The 19,525-nt window shown below is 26.0% G+C and overlaps 1 protein-coding gene across 1 annotated transcript; it reads right to left on the minus strand.

Annotated features, from left to right (window-relative positions):
* Nucleotides 1-564: 564 nt before the first annotated feature.
* LOC113550315 lies at nt 565-16,703 on the minus strand. The gene is made up of 3 exons (XM_026952055.1): nt 16,602-16,703; nt 1,284-3,193; nt 565-932 (listed from the first exon to the last, which is right to left on the minus strand). Exons 2-3 carry the CDS (start codon nt 3,121-3,123, stop codon nt 565-567), a joined length of 2,208 nt encoding a protein of 735 aa, XP_026807856.1. The 5' UTR covers nt 3,124-3,193; nt 16,602-16,703.
* Between the last annotated feature and the right edge of the window lie 2,822 nt (nt 16,704-19,525).

Below are 19,525 nucleotides of genomic sequence, written 5' to 3' on the forward strand. Positions count from 1 at the left end.
TTAACTAAAATATCTAGTTAGTATGTAGAATAACTAGTTGAAGTATTTATTTATGGATTCATTCAATACATTAATTGAAAGTACCCGTAATTCATCTAATTATTTTATAGAATTACAGAATTTTATACATTAGCACTAATATTTATACATAAATATATTATTACTATTATCATTAATTTCCATAAATGATGTGTGAATAGTTATAATAGCTAATAGTTTTTATTATAGTTAACAGTTATTACTACTTATTATTTATTATAAAATTAAATATTAATTTTAAATTAGTTAATCATCATATACCTTTTTTTCAGTTTGAATCGACGACGTCGTAGGGACCACTTGCGCATTACACCCACGACGCCGCCATCGTTTATTTGAACAAATAATATCGGACAATGGAGGTTAATGGGACAGTCCCCCATCTAACCCCCTTAACCACCAAATACCTAGTTTAGATTACAATAATTTATCACTTTCACGTGTGTAGAAAAAATTATTAAAATCTGAATAATGTGGTGATTAATCATTTTCATGTTCAGTTCTTACAAAATCAACATTATGTGGTTAATCTGAAACACTTTCAATTTCAACAGTAAGCTCTTGAGCACTTGTAGCTAGTTGTTGTGCGACGAGTTTTTTCTTCCAATACTCTGAGATAGTGATTTTTTTTTTAGGTGGTTCTACGCTTCTGTCATTTAAATCCGATACCATAGTATTTAATGAATGTTGTTCCGAGGAATTATTGCTATGTTCCAGATATTCACTTTCGTTGTTTGAATCCGATACCATTGTATTTAATGAATGTTGTTCCGAGGAATTATTATTATACTCAGGATATTCTATGTACCTTAATCTCGGTTTAGGCATCAAATGTTTCTGGTTATATAATAATATTTTAATCAATTTCTTAATATTTGGCACTATTGACCAATCTATAAAAGTATATGTTTTACCATTATCATTAAATAAAATATTTTCAACTAAAAATAAGCTGTAATAAAAATTATTGTTCCACACTTTAGGGAGCCATTCCATTTTTACTTTATTTTTATAAAACAAACACGTATTAATAAATTCTGAAAAATCTATTAAATGATGATAAACCCTTTCTAATGGTAAATTATAAGTAACAATACATTCACGAAATATTTTATTCAAAAATATTAAAAAATGTATGATATTGTTTTTAGACTTATTGAATTTTTTTAAAAGTTTCCTGAGTAAATGTTTAATATGATGTAATTTATTATTATGCCACCAAAAAAGAGCTTTATACTTTATACTTAATATGTAACTTAGCGTTTTTTTTAATAAGGAAACCAATTTCCTGAAAGTTTTTGTATTGGAAACGTCCCGATTTATATTTATTACAATGTTCTTAAATTTATCAAATTCTGTACATTCTTTATAACATTTCCATTGATATTCATCGTTAGATGATCGATTCTGATCTATTTCAAGTATGGAAGACAATTGTGATGAAATATTAAGTTCTTCAGTATTTGCAAATAATAGACTTGATGTAGTAGGATTATTTTCAGTTCTTAAATTATCGTCAGTTAATGTTAATTCTTCGTTATCATCAATTACACGTTTGGGTGATGATAGTGGTGATGAAACATCAAATTGTTGATTATTTATTAATAGTGGACTTGATGTAGTAGGATTATTTTCAGTTCTTAAATTATCGTCAGTTAATGTTAATTCTTCGTTATCATCAATTACAATTTTGGATGATGTTTGTGATGAAACATCCAATTGTTGATTATTTACTAATAGTGGACTTGATGTAGTAGGATAATTTTCAGTTCCTAAATTATCATCAGTTAATATTAATTCTTCGTTATCATCAATTACAAGTTTGGGTGATGATGTTTGTGATGAAACATCCAATTGTTGATTATTTACTAATAGTGGACTTGATGTAGTAGGATTATTTTCAGTTCTCAAATCATCGTCAGTTAATATTAATTCTTCGTTATCATCAATTACAAGTTCGGGTGATGATAGTGGTGATGAAACATCTAATTGCTGATTATTTACTAATAGTGGACTTGATGTAGTAGGATTATTTTCAGTTCTCAAATCATCGTCAATTAATATTAATTCTTCGTTATCATCAATTACAAGTTCGGGTGATGATAGTGGTGATGAAACATCTAATTGCTGATTATTTACTAATAGTGGACTTGATGTAGTAGGATTATTTTCAGTTCTCAAATCATCGTCAGTTAATATTAATTCTTCGTTATCATCAATTACAAGTTCGGGTGATGATAGTGGTGATGAAACATCTAATTGCTGATTATTTACTAATAGTGGACTTGATGTAGTAGGATTATTTTCAGTTCTCAAATCATCGTCAATTAATATTAATTCTTCGTTATCATCAATTACAAGTTCGGGTGATGATAGTGGTGATGAAACATCTAATTGCTGATTATTTACTAATAGTGGACTTGATGTAGTAGGATTATTTTCAGTTCTCAAATCATCGACAGGTAAAATTAATCCGTTATCATTAATTACAAGTTCGGGGGATGATATAAATAAAATATAAGATTTATTCTCATAGTTTACAAATATTAGACTTGATATAGCAGGATTATTTTCAGTTCTCAAATCATCGACAGGTAAAATTAATCCGTTATCATTAATTAAAAGTTCGGAGGATGGTATTAATAAAATATAAGAATTCTCCTGATAGTATACAAATAGTAGACTTGATGTAGTAAGATTATATTCAGTTCTCAAATCATAGTCAGATAATATTAATTCGTTATCATCAATTACAAGTTTGAAAGGTGATTGTGATGAAACATCCAATTGTTGAGTATCAGTAAATAATAGACTTGATGTAGTGGGACTTATTTCTGTTGAATCATCATCAGATAATGTTAAATCGATAATCTCATTTTCAAGTTCGGAGGATTGCGGTGATGAAATATTAAATCGTTCATTATTTGCCCCCCGTAGATTTGATTTGTTAGTATTGGTTTCATTTCTTGAATCACCATAATTGAGTAATTTTGTCAGTGAACTATTATTTTCAGCTAATATTGAATCAGCATTTTTGTTATTTGGAACTGCTTTCACGTTTTGAGTTTTTTTTTGATGTTCCATCTTATGAGATGTAGTAGCCAAAGAAGCTTCAGATTTCTCCTGAACACGACAATTATTACGACTTCATTACCTGAAACATATGAATATTTTATTATTTAAGCCATTTATTGATCTGTTGTTATTGTTTTAGAAGCATTTTAAAAATAAATAGGTAATTATACTATAAAAGTAATTAAAAATGTAATCGATAGTTTTGTAACCGTAACGGTATTAAGATAGTTATTTCTGCAGCTTTTTCATCCTTCCACCAATGGGGCGGCGGAAAAGGCTGTTAAATCTTTCAAATCTTGTCTGCTTAAACTAATGAAGTATAATAAGGGTAGTAATTTGGGGAGTGCCATGATTAGTCGATATTTATTCACTTATAGAAATACACCACATTGGGTGACATGAGAATGTCCCTCTACTATTATATTTAGCAGAAAAGTTAGAACCGGATTAAATTTGTTGACTGATTTTGGAGAAAGGAGTAAAGAACAAGAAAAGTATTATAAATGTAAAAGAGAAGTAGAGTTTGAAGTGGGAGAATTTGTTATACCAGAGATTATAGAAACCCTAACAAAAAGAGTATGCAAAAAAATGTTATTGAAGAGGTGATGGGTAAAAGGATTTATCTAGAAAGAATCTTGGAGAAAAATATAATTTGGAAAAGACATTTGGATCAATTGATTAAGGCTGGAGATTTTTATAGGGACCCAGAATAGCAATTAGAGATAGAGTCATAACACAGCAAGGTTAAGATGCATGTATACATGCATCTGAAAACAGTAAAATAAAAAACAATGAAACTAATGAAGCGTTTGAAGATAAAGTTAATCTAACATTTGAGAATGATAAGATAGGGACTAAATTAGAGGAAAATCTTGAAGGCAGTGTCAGTAGGAAAAGACCAGTAGAACTTTGACAAGTAGTAAAAAAAGTCTATTAGATTAGATTTATAAGATTGTTAAAATGTATTAATTAATTTCGGTTTATAATAAATTTGTAATTTGTAATATTAAATATTTAAAATGTGTAATTAGTAACTGAAGGGAAGGAATGTAACAGTTGGTATAACTACTGTATTATTTAATAATTATATTACTGTTATTTAGGTTAATTGTATTTGTACTAAATCATGTTTTAAAAGTTAATAAAGTCTTCACTATGTAATGTTAAACCATGTGTTCATGTCTTGTATACACTTTATTACACTATGCATATTTTTTAATTATTCTGATTTATAGAAGTTTTCAAATTTAACTTAAAATAAAATAGATTTAACACTATTTTTTTTTCTCTAATTGAATAATTATTTAAAGTGAACAATTTAGACATACTAGTTAATATGATTCAGACATATCTGATAAAAAAAATATTACTAGTAATAATTGAGAAATTTAAAATAGCCATGTGACATCATTAGGGTGGATACTGATTACGTGTATACAATGTGTTCAACTTTACATATAACATTTGTGCACTTAACACAATGATTTAGCTTTTTTAAAACATAATATATTTTTTTTTTATTCTGTTTGTATGTGTATTATGTTAAGGTAATAGTAGAACCATAATTTCAATACAAAAATGTATACATTTTTTTTTCTAAATTACTATACTGTAAGATGCTTTTATATGTTGTGGGCGACCATAGCTGTTGGCCGCCAGTGATTTATTATAGATTTATAGAAAAGTTATGGCTTCACCACAATGCACAAAGTGATTAAAATTTCCCTCATTATTAATATTTGATTATAATACAAAATTATATAAATTTTAATTTTAGTTTTTAAAAAAAATTTAGATTTTACAATATCTATTCTAATTGAACTACATGTAAAACTGAATTAAGACATTTTAAATCAGGCAAGACAACAACAAATTACAAATGTTAGAAGAAATATGTAAACAACTTAAGCCTAATAATGATAAAAGTATGTATGATGATGATGTAATTTTGGAAAGATTTCCAATTGATATTTTAGTTAGATTAAATAAAGTTAATATGACTCTTAAGAATAATAAATTATACTTAAGAATATTGGTAAATACTTTACAACTATTTTATAATTCAAAGTTTGATTATTTTTTATTGGCAACTTTATTTACAGATCAAAAAGCTTAGACAATTTTGTGGTCTAAGTGTATTAAATTGTTAGTCACTAAATCTATATTGGATAATGGATCTACTTTTTACAAATCATTTAGGATGCAAAATCTGTTTGACTGGTCGGGGTGCATTGAATAAAAAAGATAAAAAACTTCTTAAAATTACATTGCTATTTAAAATTATTTTTAATTATTGTATACAAACAATGTTTATTTTTCAAATAAAAAAGTAATTATAAAAAATGTCAAAGAAACAAGTGTAACATCTATAAATAAAGTTATAAGAGGTTGGCTTAAATATGCCAAAAAGCGTTGTGAAAGACATATCAAAGACATTTCTGCTTAACTTTTAAACAAAGCAATATAACTATTTTTTTTTTTATAAATAATAAGTAATAATAAGTTGTAATTTATATTTTTAAATATTGTTACATAAATAAATACTGTACTGTATTTAACTGTCACCTTATGTATTCAAGATAGAATTAGTACTTAAATAGTAATTAATTGAAGCAAAACTTATTTTTATTGAAATCTCCCTATAACCTAATTTTGTATTTATACACTCAAATTACGGATTTTTACCATTAAAAATAAAGTAACTTCAAAAACAAAATATTTCATTAATTGATTCAATTACTCTCATAAAATCCGTGCAATATTAGAGAAAGTGAAATAGGTATGACAACAAATCATAAATTACCTAATATTTTTCATAAAAATGTCGGATTTAGTATTTTACAAGATGTATCAAATATTTTAACTGGGGATATCACATATATGGAGGGATTACTTGAAGATTTGACTAGTAATAACTTGGTTTACTTTAAGTGTGCAGTGTGCCTGTATAATATTAACAAATGTAGAAAAGAATTTTTTCTGATATAAAAATATTCTGTCAGATAATCGTTGTAAGATGTTGAAAATCTTAAAAAAACTTTGGTGGTCCAGTGTAACAAATTTGGAGGTATGGAAAATAAATAACAATTAAATGTAAGTGTTGCAATATTTTCAAAAATAAATATATTTTTTAGATTTATGGAAGTTTTCCTATGGCAAATGCAAATGCAACAAATTTGATTTATTTATAAATGCATTTTATTTTTATATTAATCTGTTTATGTTATACAGGCGTACCTATTTAAAGTAAACCAAGACATTTCAAAACATTAGTTAATTTATGATTTTTTGCCACACCCACTTCATCAAGATTACTTAATCTTATTTATTTTCCACGTATTTATGTTCAATTGTTGTTTTATCAGATAAATTGTATCAAAAATAATTACAAATTTACTAAAAATGCATTTATATGCATAAAAAATTATTAATATGCTGTTTTTGAAAAAAATTACAAAAATGTGCTAAAAACTACAAATATGAACTCACTAGGTTATTGAAAAATTTTTGAACTAACCTAGCTATAAATAGGAGACATTCAAAAAAAATATGCAATTTTTATAATTTCTCATCCCTAGTTATTATGTTAACAAACGATACTGAACTTGTAAATAATTAAATTACCTTGAATTTATCAATAAATATCTAATACAATAAAATTATAAAGATGTTGAAAATATAGATGGTTAAGAGGACATCAAAAGTCTAAAACAAGCCTTTCTTTGTATACAGCCATACAGGGAAATTGTGTAAACATTCCTTATGATAAATTCCCGTATATTTTACAAAGTATACCTGTTTTTACAATTAAAATGTAAATATTGTTTTAATAAATTCTAATAATTGTCTTTAAAGATTATTAATTGGTTTGGAAACTTTAGAAGAATAAAACGATATTATAATAATTTAATTTATAATACCAGGTGTGGTAGACTGTATAATATACAATTTTATTAAAAATTAACTTAAGTAACTACTTATTATAAAAATAAAGGTTTTAGGTCATATATTTATTACTATAGTCTATAGATGAAAGTAGATTATTATCAGATGTTATGAAATTATAATCCAAAAAACAGAAAAGAATTACAGACTATTGGGCTTTATAAATTATTTAAGAAGTGTTATTCCTAACTTAAAGACATTACATCACATTTTAGAGAACTACTTAAAATAAACGTGCAATGGAATTAGTATGAGGTAAATAGCAAATGTCTAGAAAATATTAAATTAAAAATAATAAATACACCTATAATAACTACATTTGATATAAATTAAGATATTTATTTTCAGGCATAGGATAGTGTATTTTTCAAGATGATAAACCTATTATTTATGCTACATGAAGTCTTAATGAACATAAATGTCAATGGACAAGTAAAGATGGTATGTATAAGATTCCACGAATATTTTTAAGTAAAAAAGACTATCTTACATACTAATTATAAGCCATTAGTTGTAATCATGACTAAATAATATGAACGTTACCCCAGCACCCCCACATACGTTTTTCATCATTTATTCTTCACTAATATTTAGTGCAGCAATTAGTATGAATTTGTATGACCATTTTTCAAATTTGTAAGCCATCACTTCTGATGGGGGAAACATTTCTCCAGCACCAGGGCGGCCTCGGTTTTTTGCTTGTGAGGTGAAAAATACATGCGTACAAATTTGAAAAATGGTCATACAAATTCATATTAATTGCATACTAAATATTGGTGAAAAAACAACAATGAAAATCGTATGTGGGGGTGTTGGGGTAACGTACGCCTAAAGAGTTGAATACAATTAAAAATAATTGTATTCGAAAAATAAAAATAAGATTGATAATCTATGATTTAGAGATAAAGTATATTCCTGATTGTAAAATGGTTGTAGCTGACTGTTTATCAATGGATTACCAATATTGAAACAATTAGTAGTGGTGATCGAATTATGGATGATGTAGCATATTGTATTGAATTGAAACAATTCGATTTTAGAGAAAATATACTTAAACAATTTCAAATGAGTACAATGAATGATGAAATCCTTAGATAATGAAGTTATAAAATAGTATTTTAAGGGTGGCCAACTAATAAGAAAAAAGCAAAACCTGGGGAAATGTCAAGTTATTGCTTATTGAGAAATAAAATAGTTGCTAGTAATGGATTATTATTATTATTATATATTATAATGACAAATTAGTAGTATCTAAAAATTTGAGACATTTTTTTATTAGTTTATTATATGAAACACATATTATAGGGATAACTTTAACAACAACAAAGTTAAAGTATACTATTATTGACCAAGATTAAATTCAAACATTGAAAATTATATTGCAAAGTGTGAATTATGTACAAGATTTCAAAGTAAAAATCCCAAAGAGTTTGTTAAATCATAACATTCCAAAAAAAAGTGTTTGAGAAAGTATATATAGATATAGCTGATTTTGAAAATGTGTCTTTATTTGATTTTAGTTGATAATTACTCAAGATGGTTGAAGGTCTAAGAATTATCTGATAAATCTGCTGAAACAGTAATAAAAAAGTGTACTTAAAACAATATTTAGTAGATTTTGTATATCTAAAGAGTCTATGTCAGATAATGTAAAATGTTCCTTTTAATAAGTAAGTTTTAAAAAGTTTACTGAAAAATGGAGTTTAAAAATTATAATATCTAATCCTAACTACCCCAAGAGTAATAGTATGGTTGAAAAAAGTATTGGTATATTTAAAACAATGATGAGGAAATCAGAAAACTAGTCAAGATTTTAAATGGTATTTATTACCTAAATTATAGGATAACTCCTTTGACTGTTTTATATTATACTCCTTGAGGATTATCAATGAATAGAAAATTAAAAAATAAGTTACCAATTAATAAAAAATTGTTAAATCTAGTAATATCTAGAAATCTTACAACAGACATGGAGAAATATCAGAATAAACAAAAAGTTCATTATAGTAAAAAATATAAACAAAAAAGTGAATATGATAAAGTTTTATAGCTAAAAACTAATCAATGAGAAAAGTGTTATTATAGGTAGATAATTTGTAATAATTATACCCAGACCATATTTAGTGAAAAAATATAAATAGTAAGATCTTTAGAATAACTACAATACAAGATACAACTAAACACTTAAAATAGATAATTCTAATCAAAATTCAAAAGTTTCATGAATAATGACAAAATAAAAATTGATGATAAAGTTACTAAAATTAAACAAGAAGTAGTAGAATTGTAAAAATACCAAATAAATTATTAAAGCACAAGTGTAATTTATTTTTATTTTTTATTATATTATAAAATATAAAGTGATACTAATTATGTTATTATGTATGTAATCCTAAGAACTTTTTAATTTTTACAATTGTAATAAGTTGTTAAGATTTTAAAAAAGGGATAATTTTATTTTCAATTCTAAATTTTTTATTATAACATATAAGTAACCTATATTTATTTGACTTTTTAAAGGACCATCAACTCATTACATTTTCTTTGGCTTAAATTATGGTACATACTATGACGAAAAAAAAATATATCACTAAAATTTGTTTGTGATAATCCGTTGTCTAGTTACGGTAATTTTTAATATTGTGTGTGGCGTCATAGATTCGTTCGCCGCGGTGGCGGCCAGGGCCATATTATTATATTAACCATTAGGCACTGTAGGCACTGTGGTTAAAGCTTACAATAAACGGAAGGCCTACGGAAATATTTCTAAATCTAAAAAAACATTCAATTATACATGTAAAATCTATAATTAAATTGTTTACATGAGCGTTATATTTTTGGACGACGTGCTTGCATATTATCATTCGATAAATAAATTATTACTATTGTAGATACTCAAATTTAATAATTTAAATAATTGTAATAAATTATAAATATATATAATTAGTTATCACGAATGAATAAAGTTTAAAAAATATTCAAAAAATAGTACCTATTCATAAGTGCCTATGTTATGATTTTATGAAATTTAATTTTTCCAGAGTCTAGACTCCGGAGCCTACGAATGGTTTAAGAGGATATCAGCATAGTATTTTTTAACTCTCTCTTATCCACGTACAACATAGACAATTTTACGTTCACAATAATGACTATAACCATTTTAATTTTTTTAAATTAGAATGAAATGATCTCTTATAAAATGTAAAGTTAAAAACATTATCTAGGTCATCTCATAAGAGTTTTATTATATTTTAATTTTAAAGGGAGTTATGAATATTTTATAAAATTGTAAATTATTTATGTATCTTAAAAAACTCCTAACTCGCTTATTTAAAATTAAAATATAATAAAACGCTTATGAGATTCCCTAGATAACATAACTTTAAATTTTATAAGAGGTAATTTCACTCTAATTAAAAAAATTAATATGGTTATTGATTATACGTTATACTGGCTATATTCATTATTGTGTACGTAATATTTGCTATGTTGCACGTGGGTCAGAGAGAAAAAACAAATAATGCGCTGACAATCTGACATCCTCTTAATCCGGCCCTGGTGGCGGCTATATATAATACACAGTAATATTTATCCATTTTTGGTTTAACGTAAAACAATTACTAATGAACTTATTTTTTTCGAGTGAACTAATCAAATATATTTGTCATTTGAGTACCTCATAATCTTCTATTCGTATAATTATATCACATTTAGGTTTAATATTAATGAGATAATAACAATTATATACCTAATATAATATTATAAATTATACGCAGAACCGCGATTAGATTTTAAGTTAAAATAGTTAGGTAATAATATTATGCAAGCCCTCCCCTACTTCTAATATTAGCTACAAGTTATAAGTTATAACTTCAATAGGCAATTTAGGCGTCAAAAACCTATAGGTATACGCAAGTCCGGATGAAAGGGGGGCATGACACCGGGGCCACAACGGATATCAAACAACAGCGGGCCCCCGGCGAATAGTACGGTTTTTTTTTTTTTATTAAATCAGAAATATTTGGATATAATAATAATAGCGTATTTCATATATAAAAAAAAAACATGTACAGATGGTATATAATATATAACAGGGGAGGCCAAACGGCAAATGGTCGATCGCGGATAATTTCAAAATCGATCATGCAATGTCACACTTCGACAAAATAATATGAATACTTGTTGGTCTTGTTGTATGTTTATATACACTTTATGCAAGAATTTTTCTTAATAATTATATTCGTAGTTATTCAATAATAAAAAAATGTTCTATGGCAGTCGATACTAAAAAGTATATTTTTAGTAGATCGTGGCCAAAAAAATTTTGGCCACCCCTAGTATACAAGATAAAATACAAAGATTTGCAATAATATAAACTTATATAATTATTATTATAATACGTTAACGTTCCTATAGGCTATACCATGGATAAATAAAATACTATATCGGTAATGGATAATATGTTATTATTATTATTATTATTATGCTATCGTAATATCAACAATATCGTCTATTTTTTGTCTGAAATATTTTTATTGGCGGGTCATCAATATTTTGATTATGGTTATGGGCCCCTAAAATTGTTTGGCCTCCGGGTCCAAAATTATTTTAATCTGGGCTTGATGTGACGATCGTCAAAACAATATAAGTACATAACGTACGTTTACTGAAGTGAATGTATGGTAAATTAGTAATATAATTTATTTAAGTGTTATTTTTTTCTAAAAGATTAAACTAAAATGTGATATAATTATGTATGGAAAGATTATTATGTACTCTTAAATATATTTGATTAGTCCATTCGAAAAAATAAGTTCGTTTACAGTTATTAGTGTTATTACTTATTTTAACCAAAAATGGATAAATATTGTGTTGGTGTTATATATTTATATATAGTCGCTTCCGCAACGAATTCGTGACGTCACGCGCAATGTTAAAATCGCCGTAACTATAGTGAACGAACGAACTAGTCACAAACGAAATTTAGTTTTATCATTATCTTAGTTAGACTCTATTCTATTTATTATGGTATTATGGTAATAAAATAATTATTGATTTTTTAAGTTGGATAAACCTTAATTTTTTAAGGGGGGAAGGGTGATGTGATAAAATTATAATACAATGTTTGTAAGAAAGTTTGTTTTACTTTCAAGATTATGATATATATATACTAAGTATTTTATTTTGCACTTAGAAACAGACAGTAATCGTGAACACACGTAATTTTAGTTTTTTTCTGTTATTTATAAAGTTTACTTAAAATATATGAAATCACTTACCTATAGCTATTTCTTACATCTACTTTTAAATTCTGCAATGATTGAAAAGACTCGAAATTAGACGATCTGCGTAGTCTTTACACTCGCCTATGACAGTTTGTACTAAAGACAATAATAACGCGTCTGAGAGTGTGACTGAAAATTGAGCTCCTTATAGTTATATCTAATGTTGTGTGTGTATGTAAAATCTTATCGATATATTTTGTCCTATTCAATATTTGTAACTTATTCTTATCTTTAATGGCCTACAATTATTATAATTATTTTATTATACATTAAATTTAAAAAGATATGATTGCTTAGGCACACATCATTACAATTCTAATACATTTACTTAACATCCAAGACACGTTAACATATAAAACAATTAATGTTTAAATCGTTTAAAACGGTTGTTTTTATCAAGACGTTTTTTAAAATATGAAGGAGTTTTAGAATATGGTTATTTTAGTTTGAAATACAGGGTAGGTAGGTATTTACAAAAACAGAGGGAATTTGGAAAACATATCGTGGGTAGACAAGACCGACACCTACCGTTGTGGATTGGAGGTATGGAAATTATTTTTTAGTTGCCGATAGATGTCTCTTGGTATACTATAATCCTGTGGTGAGTAGAAACTATGGTCCAGGCTAATTAACGGACTGATTCATCATAATGAACAAGGTAAAGAAAATAGTAAAATATGTCTATTTCTGTCTTTCACTTCCATCAAATCGTTCGTATAGACTTTATAGAGGGAACTACATTACTATCAGCGAGCATAATGGTTCAATTTCTAAATAAAAATATCGTACAATTTATTTTAAGAAAAAATCGTTAGATAACATTAATATACGAATATTTCGCATCAAGAGTGTTTAAACTATAAAGTTTCTTACATATAATTTGTTTAAGTTACTTTTTAAATGTTTCTTCTGCGTTGGTTAGATAGATAGAGACAATTATAATTTATAATAAAAAAAAAAAAATATTATAATATTTATGGAGTATCACATAAATATTAATTTTGGTAAGATAAAGATTACGCGTTATCGTAAATTTTTATTAATTATTATTCAAGATTGTAGTGAAATTAAAAATATTAAAATATCATGTAATATACCATGAATAGCATACATATTCAGATTTTTCATAAAATAAAATTGATTCTAGTCAAACTTAAATAGAGAGAATTTTAAATTGTATAGTGTTATATTTAATAAGTTATTTTTAAATGTTTTATTCTCGAATGAACTTTGCTTAAATAAGAGTAATATGACATGTATAATTACATAACACATAAGCGTGAGTAAACGATGAATATAAAAACAATTTAGTATTAATAATTAATTTAGTAGGTTAGGCTATTTTTATGAATATGCTTAATTATATTATTAATTTATTAGTTTAAGTAATCACTTTATGTAAAAAGGTACATCGAACTATCAAAAACTTGAAAACCAATTATATACGCAGGGTGTCCCGTGATTCGTGAGGATTTATCCAGTGCGATATTTCTAGATCTCCTGATATCATAATTCTGGTTTTTTAATAAGATTTACATGGACAAGAACTACAAATATTACATGTTTTAGTTAATTTTAATGTTTTGGTAAAAAGTTAAAAAAATATATAACCAGAATTATAATATCTCCAGTATTTCAGGAGCTATCGCAATGGGTAAATAGTAAATTCTCACTGGACATCCTTTATCAGCATTTATATATATTATATTGAAAAATAATTATAATGGAATGGCTGTAATAATTATTTCTAATGACTAATAATTGTTAATAGATCTATTAACACAATTGGGTTTCGAATTTTCTTCTTCTGACAAGTTTGAACAAATGCACGCCAATTTGCATAAAATTAGCCAGGAAACTGTAAGATCTTACTTAAGAATGTTCCACAAAAAAATAAATCTCCGTTCTTTCGCCGTAATAGACATGATTAACACCTAAGCCATGTCTGCAGAATCGTGATTGATCAAAAATACAAAGTATTACCTTTTATTTTTCTGATTATTTGTTCAATAAATTAAAAATATTATTATTATTCAAGTGAGTAATACTGGGATTTTATATAGAAATTAAGAAGTATAAAAAATTTTTACAGTAAGCGTATTGATAGACTACAATTAAAATTAAAAAAATATTTTTACAGAGTGCTAGTCAACTAGAGAAATCAATTTTTACATAGATCACGAGTAGTATCTTTATATGTCTTATACCAGACCAGTTCTAAATATTGAGTATAAAATTTAATTTAACATGATTACCTAACATTAAAATATAATATAGGTATACGAACTGGAAAAGACTAAATTTTTTTATAATTTTTGTTAACATCTTTATATAATAGAACAAAAATATATATTGTATCTACAATCATATATTATATATATATCAGGGGTCACCAACTAGCGGACCATGGTCCGGATGCGGACTGGCGGACTGCGAACACTTTTTTACGGACCCTTATCCGCGGAGGAGATTTTAAAATTAATTGTATAATAGAAATAAATAAAAACTATAAGTGTATACCTATTATGTTACCTATTATAATTCCGTATATAAATAAATAAATATAAATACGTGTTTAAAAATCATTAAAACTGTTAGAGACCGCAACCGCCAGTTTGGTAAGTTTTAATACGGACCTCCATAGAAGGGCGACGGTTGTAGGTCACTTTGTACGGTCGAGCATCAAGAGTGCGAACGCGGATACTTCGTACTATTATATACATAAAGTATATACATATGTATATATTATATATAATTTGATTAAAATTGTTATTCAGTTTAAATATTATTTGATAAATCTAAGTATCTTCTAGGTTCTCCGAGTTTTTGGACAGGTTTGCAGGCAATACAATTGGACGAATGTGTCAATAGGCTACATAAGAAGCAAAAATCTAATTCTGGTGAAAATAATAAACTATTAACTTTATGTAACCAGCACCAAAACAAAAAAATAATTTTGAATTTTTAAATTCCATATATTATATGTTGATTTTAACATTATTTCTCGCTTTTGACATATATTTATTTGTTTATATTATTGTACTAATACTATATTTTATAACGTTTTTAATAAACTTAATTTTTATATTTAATTTTTACATTTTAATAATTTAAATTATATACACATAACACTAGGTATATTACTATATACATTAATATGTACTTTATATATATAATAGTACAATGTACAAAGTATATGTATAATATATACATATGTATATACTTTATGTATATAATAGTACAAAGTGTCCGCGTTCTGCGATCTAAAATTTTACCTGACCGTACAAAGTATCCGCGTTATGAAATTTAAACAATGAATCGTACAAGTGACCGCTTACCAAGGGCGACTGTAAACTCGGTCCGTGTTATTTGCAGGTAAAAATGATTGAAATGTAAAGTCGGCCCAAATAAAAGTAAACGTATAATTTTCTTATAATATTTTTAAGAACTATTTAGAATTTACCCAGAGGACACCACGAAGAGGCAATTCTAATTATCTTTAAAAATTATTTTTATTTTCATATTATTATTTATAGTTTAATTTGTTATACAAATATAAAATTTTGTAAAAATGTAGATAAAATGTTTCAATGTTGAATTTAATTTGAGTATTCAGTACAAAAAATATAAGTAAAATTATAGTGTAATAATGTAATGATGTTATAATATAAATCTATTTTTTTAAGTCATATGTTCGACGCGTTCACCGATATTTCCTTGTAAGTTTCAAAACAATCGGGCCGAGTTTACAACCGACCTTTTTTATTATTTTTAATATTTAGTTTACAACAAAAAAGGTAACCGTGGGCCAATTTACGTTTGCCCCCATAGAAATTAGTTGATGACCCTTGTTGTGTAAACTCAAAGGTGAAAAGAATATAATTTACGTTAAATTAATAATATATTAACATTTAAATTTATTTTCAAAGTTATAGTCTAATTTATGTATGCGCTATTGGATACATATTTTTCTTAATTCTAACATTATATGTATTAAGTTTATTATTATTTATTTACTAGATATTTAAAAAATAATCACTAAATCATGTTTAATTTATTGAGCCCACAACACATTACGTTTAAAGTATATCGAAAGTTTAATATTATAAATATTAATACTTAGATTATTACGTTAAAATAATAGACACGTTAACAATTAAGTACCTACTTTGCAATTGAAAATGTGATTAAATTTTAAATCCTTAACATTTATATTTAAATAATAATTTTTTAATAAATATGATATTATTTACTTACTTGCTGATATATGTAAATAAATTTGATTGTGTTCAAAATGGTACGGCAATAGAATATATTCGCTGGTCGCAGGAACGCAACAACTATCACGTTCTGGCGCTGCATGAATACTAGTGAGGAGTCGGACGGCAGGTACCCGTTTTGAATCGTAACGGCGGTCTAATGGTCTCGTAGTGCTGCCGCATAGTCACTTATATAAAAATCTTTCCACCCTCTCGAAACACCCGTCGTTTAATTTACGAGGAATGTGTCAAATAAACACGACCCAATGGCCAATGCTACAATCTTTGTAAAATGAAATAAAAAGGAACTCTATACCTGCTACAGACTTCCATAAGGCAAAACACACCATAATACATTCTAAATTTATAATATATATATATGTATGTATAAAGAAATGTGTTCATATTGAATATGTACAATGTAATATATTATTTACATTTTACACGATTTTTATTTTAAAAACATTATACTTATCAATGCGTTAAAAATGAAATGAAGATGGAGAATTACCTTATATGTAAAGTAAGTGCTCTTATAATTGTATTTTAAATGCATTTAAATATAATAAAATGCATTCTGATAAAATATAGTGATTTGATGGCTTGTATAGTACGTTTCCGCTGTAAGTAAATTCGTTTCAAATGTATTATCGATATATAGAAATTGTATATCGTCATAAAAATATTTTACAGAAATTTAAGTAGAACTATAAAATTCATAAATTACAAAATTTAAATAGATAAATAATATATAAACGTTTCGATGTCTAATGTTCATGATACAGCGATCAGGCTTTATTGTAAAGTGCAATAGGACACTAATTGTGCAATAGAAAATAGAAAATGTGCTGTTGACTACACGAAAATATGCACTTGAGAAATATATAAAATATTAAGAAGTAACTGTTAAATAAGACCTATTTGCTAAAATGATTGTAAAAACAATTTAATCTTTAAAATAAAAATAAACTTTTGAGTATTAAAATTTGTATTCAATACTTTTCAAATGTAGACTATCATAGAAATAGTAAGTATAAGTATAACTCATCAGTTAGTTTATTTAAAATGTATGGGACAAGTCATAACTTGGAAATGAAAATAGTCAATAGAGTGTAGGTATAGTTTACTATTTAGATAGTGAAGATAAAGTGCAGTTGAAAAAAATCTTGATAGCGATATATATATATATTATTGTAACGTATAGTGTCGCACACTACATAATATTATGTCGTTGCTGGATACTCGATAGTATAGTAAATATTAACTATACCTACTTAAGGACATCATAACACTAAAAACAAGTTTGCTTAGATTTAAAATATGTCATTATCATACATAATAGTAGATAAAACTATTAGGTATAGTCAATTTCGTAAAATTTGGTTTGCGCGGCAATACAACGCTAGTCGCAAACTCAATAAGTTTACTAAATTATAATTTATAATATGTATGCAACAAGAAAATATTTTAAATTTTAAATCACGCCATCGTTTTAATAACAAAAATATACTTAGGATTAAGGAAATAATTCTAAAATACTATTTTAAGTTATTAAAATCATTGTGAAATCAAACTACTTTTACGGCTGCTCGGTAGTAGTTGGTACCTACTACTTACTAATTATTTATAAAAAGATAATATTATAATGTATTATACTTACTATGTTTACATATATTTTATAAACATACATATATCATATATTTATATAAACCGGTTAAATAGCCGGAGCATAATAATATAACGATTGAATGTGGGTTTACACGAAAATCGAGATAAAAGGAAAACGGTAGACGCACGACAATAATTAGGTACTAAGTCTACTTAGTCTACTACGTTTCGTATTTTATTCAATAATATAGTTTATTAGTTATAACTTTATAGTAAGTTATTAATATTTAAGAAAATTCTTGTTAAACATTGAGTCATTAAAACAAACGATAACATTAAATCTGTTTTATAAGAATAGTATTTAAAAATGTATTATTTGTTAATTAAAAAAATCTTATCTTATTTATACGATAAATTTTATCCATATCATCACAATTAATATCTATTCCAACGTATTTATATTATTTAGATTAATAATTAGCTATTATCTTAAACTGAAAGCACTTATATCTAATTTATATTAGCTATATACTATATTCATAAGTAATATAGTTGAGCTATAATATTATATTATTATTTATAAGTAAAAACCTATAAGAATATTGAAAATACAAAATACATATGTTTTGGCAAAAGATATGTCCAACCTATAGAGTATAGGCTATAGTATTAGTAACCGAAAAATGAATTACTTACGTATTATTATATTAAATATCTTTAGAAATAGAGCCTGATACTATTTCCGCTCTGATCCGTTTATCATCATATGGAATAATTTATGTCTTTCTATAGATAACAAAAAAAGATACATTTATTCCCACAGGTCATGGTCACGGTTCGTTAAAATCAGTATGCCCAAAGATTAAAATTATATGTGGCTATTACTTTTACAAAAACATATTTGGGTATATCATATCATGTGTTTTTCGTAAAATGCGGCAAGTGCGCAGCACGTTTCGATATGGTCAACTGCAGCTGTTGACTCGGATCAACAATATATTTTGTGTTTGTGTTTTTACTTTGTATTCTAAGAAATTTAGAGCAATGTAGTTCGTACTGTTAGTAGAGACGTACAGATACGGAATGTATATGAACTCTTTACACACGGTTAAGTCGGGAAACCGATTTAGGATCAATTGATCTTTAGACACTAGACCCTTAGTCGGCTCCTTTGAGCTCAAACTTCAATAATATTTTATTACTACATTTTTACGGCTGTATATAATAACATTGTATAATTTTGTACCATACAAAAAAAAACATAAATTAATGATTATATATGATGCAATATTATATATTATAATGAGATCACTC

Source organism: Rhopalosiphum maidis, chromosome 1, assembly GCF_003676215.2.
Source record: "Rhopalosiphum maidis isolate BTI-1 chromosome 1, ASM367621v3, whole genome shotgun sequence".
Lineage (NCBI taxonomy): Eukaryota > Metazoa > Arthropoda > Insecta > Hemiptera > Aphididae > Rhopalosiphum > Rhopalosiphum maidis.

What these genes read in the sequence shown, in the direction of transcription:
- LOC113550315 (XM_026952055.1), bottom strand. Translation starts at nt 3,123, where the DNA reads ATGGAACATCAAAAAAAAACTCAAAACGTGAAAGCAGTTCCAAATAAC. An exon ending in AACGCTAAGTTACATATTAA is followed by an intron (nt 933 to 1,283) that starts GTATAAAGTATA and finishes ATACTTTTATAG; the next exon opens with ATTGGTCAATAGTGCCAAAT.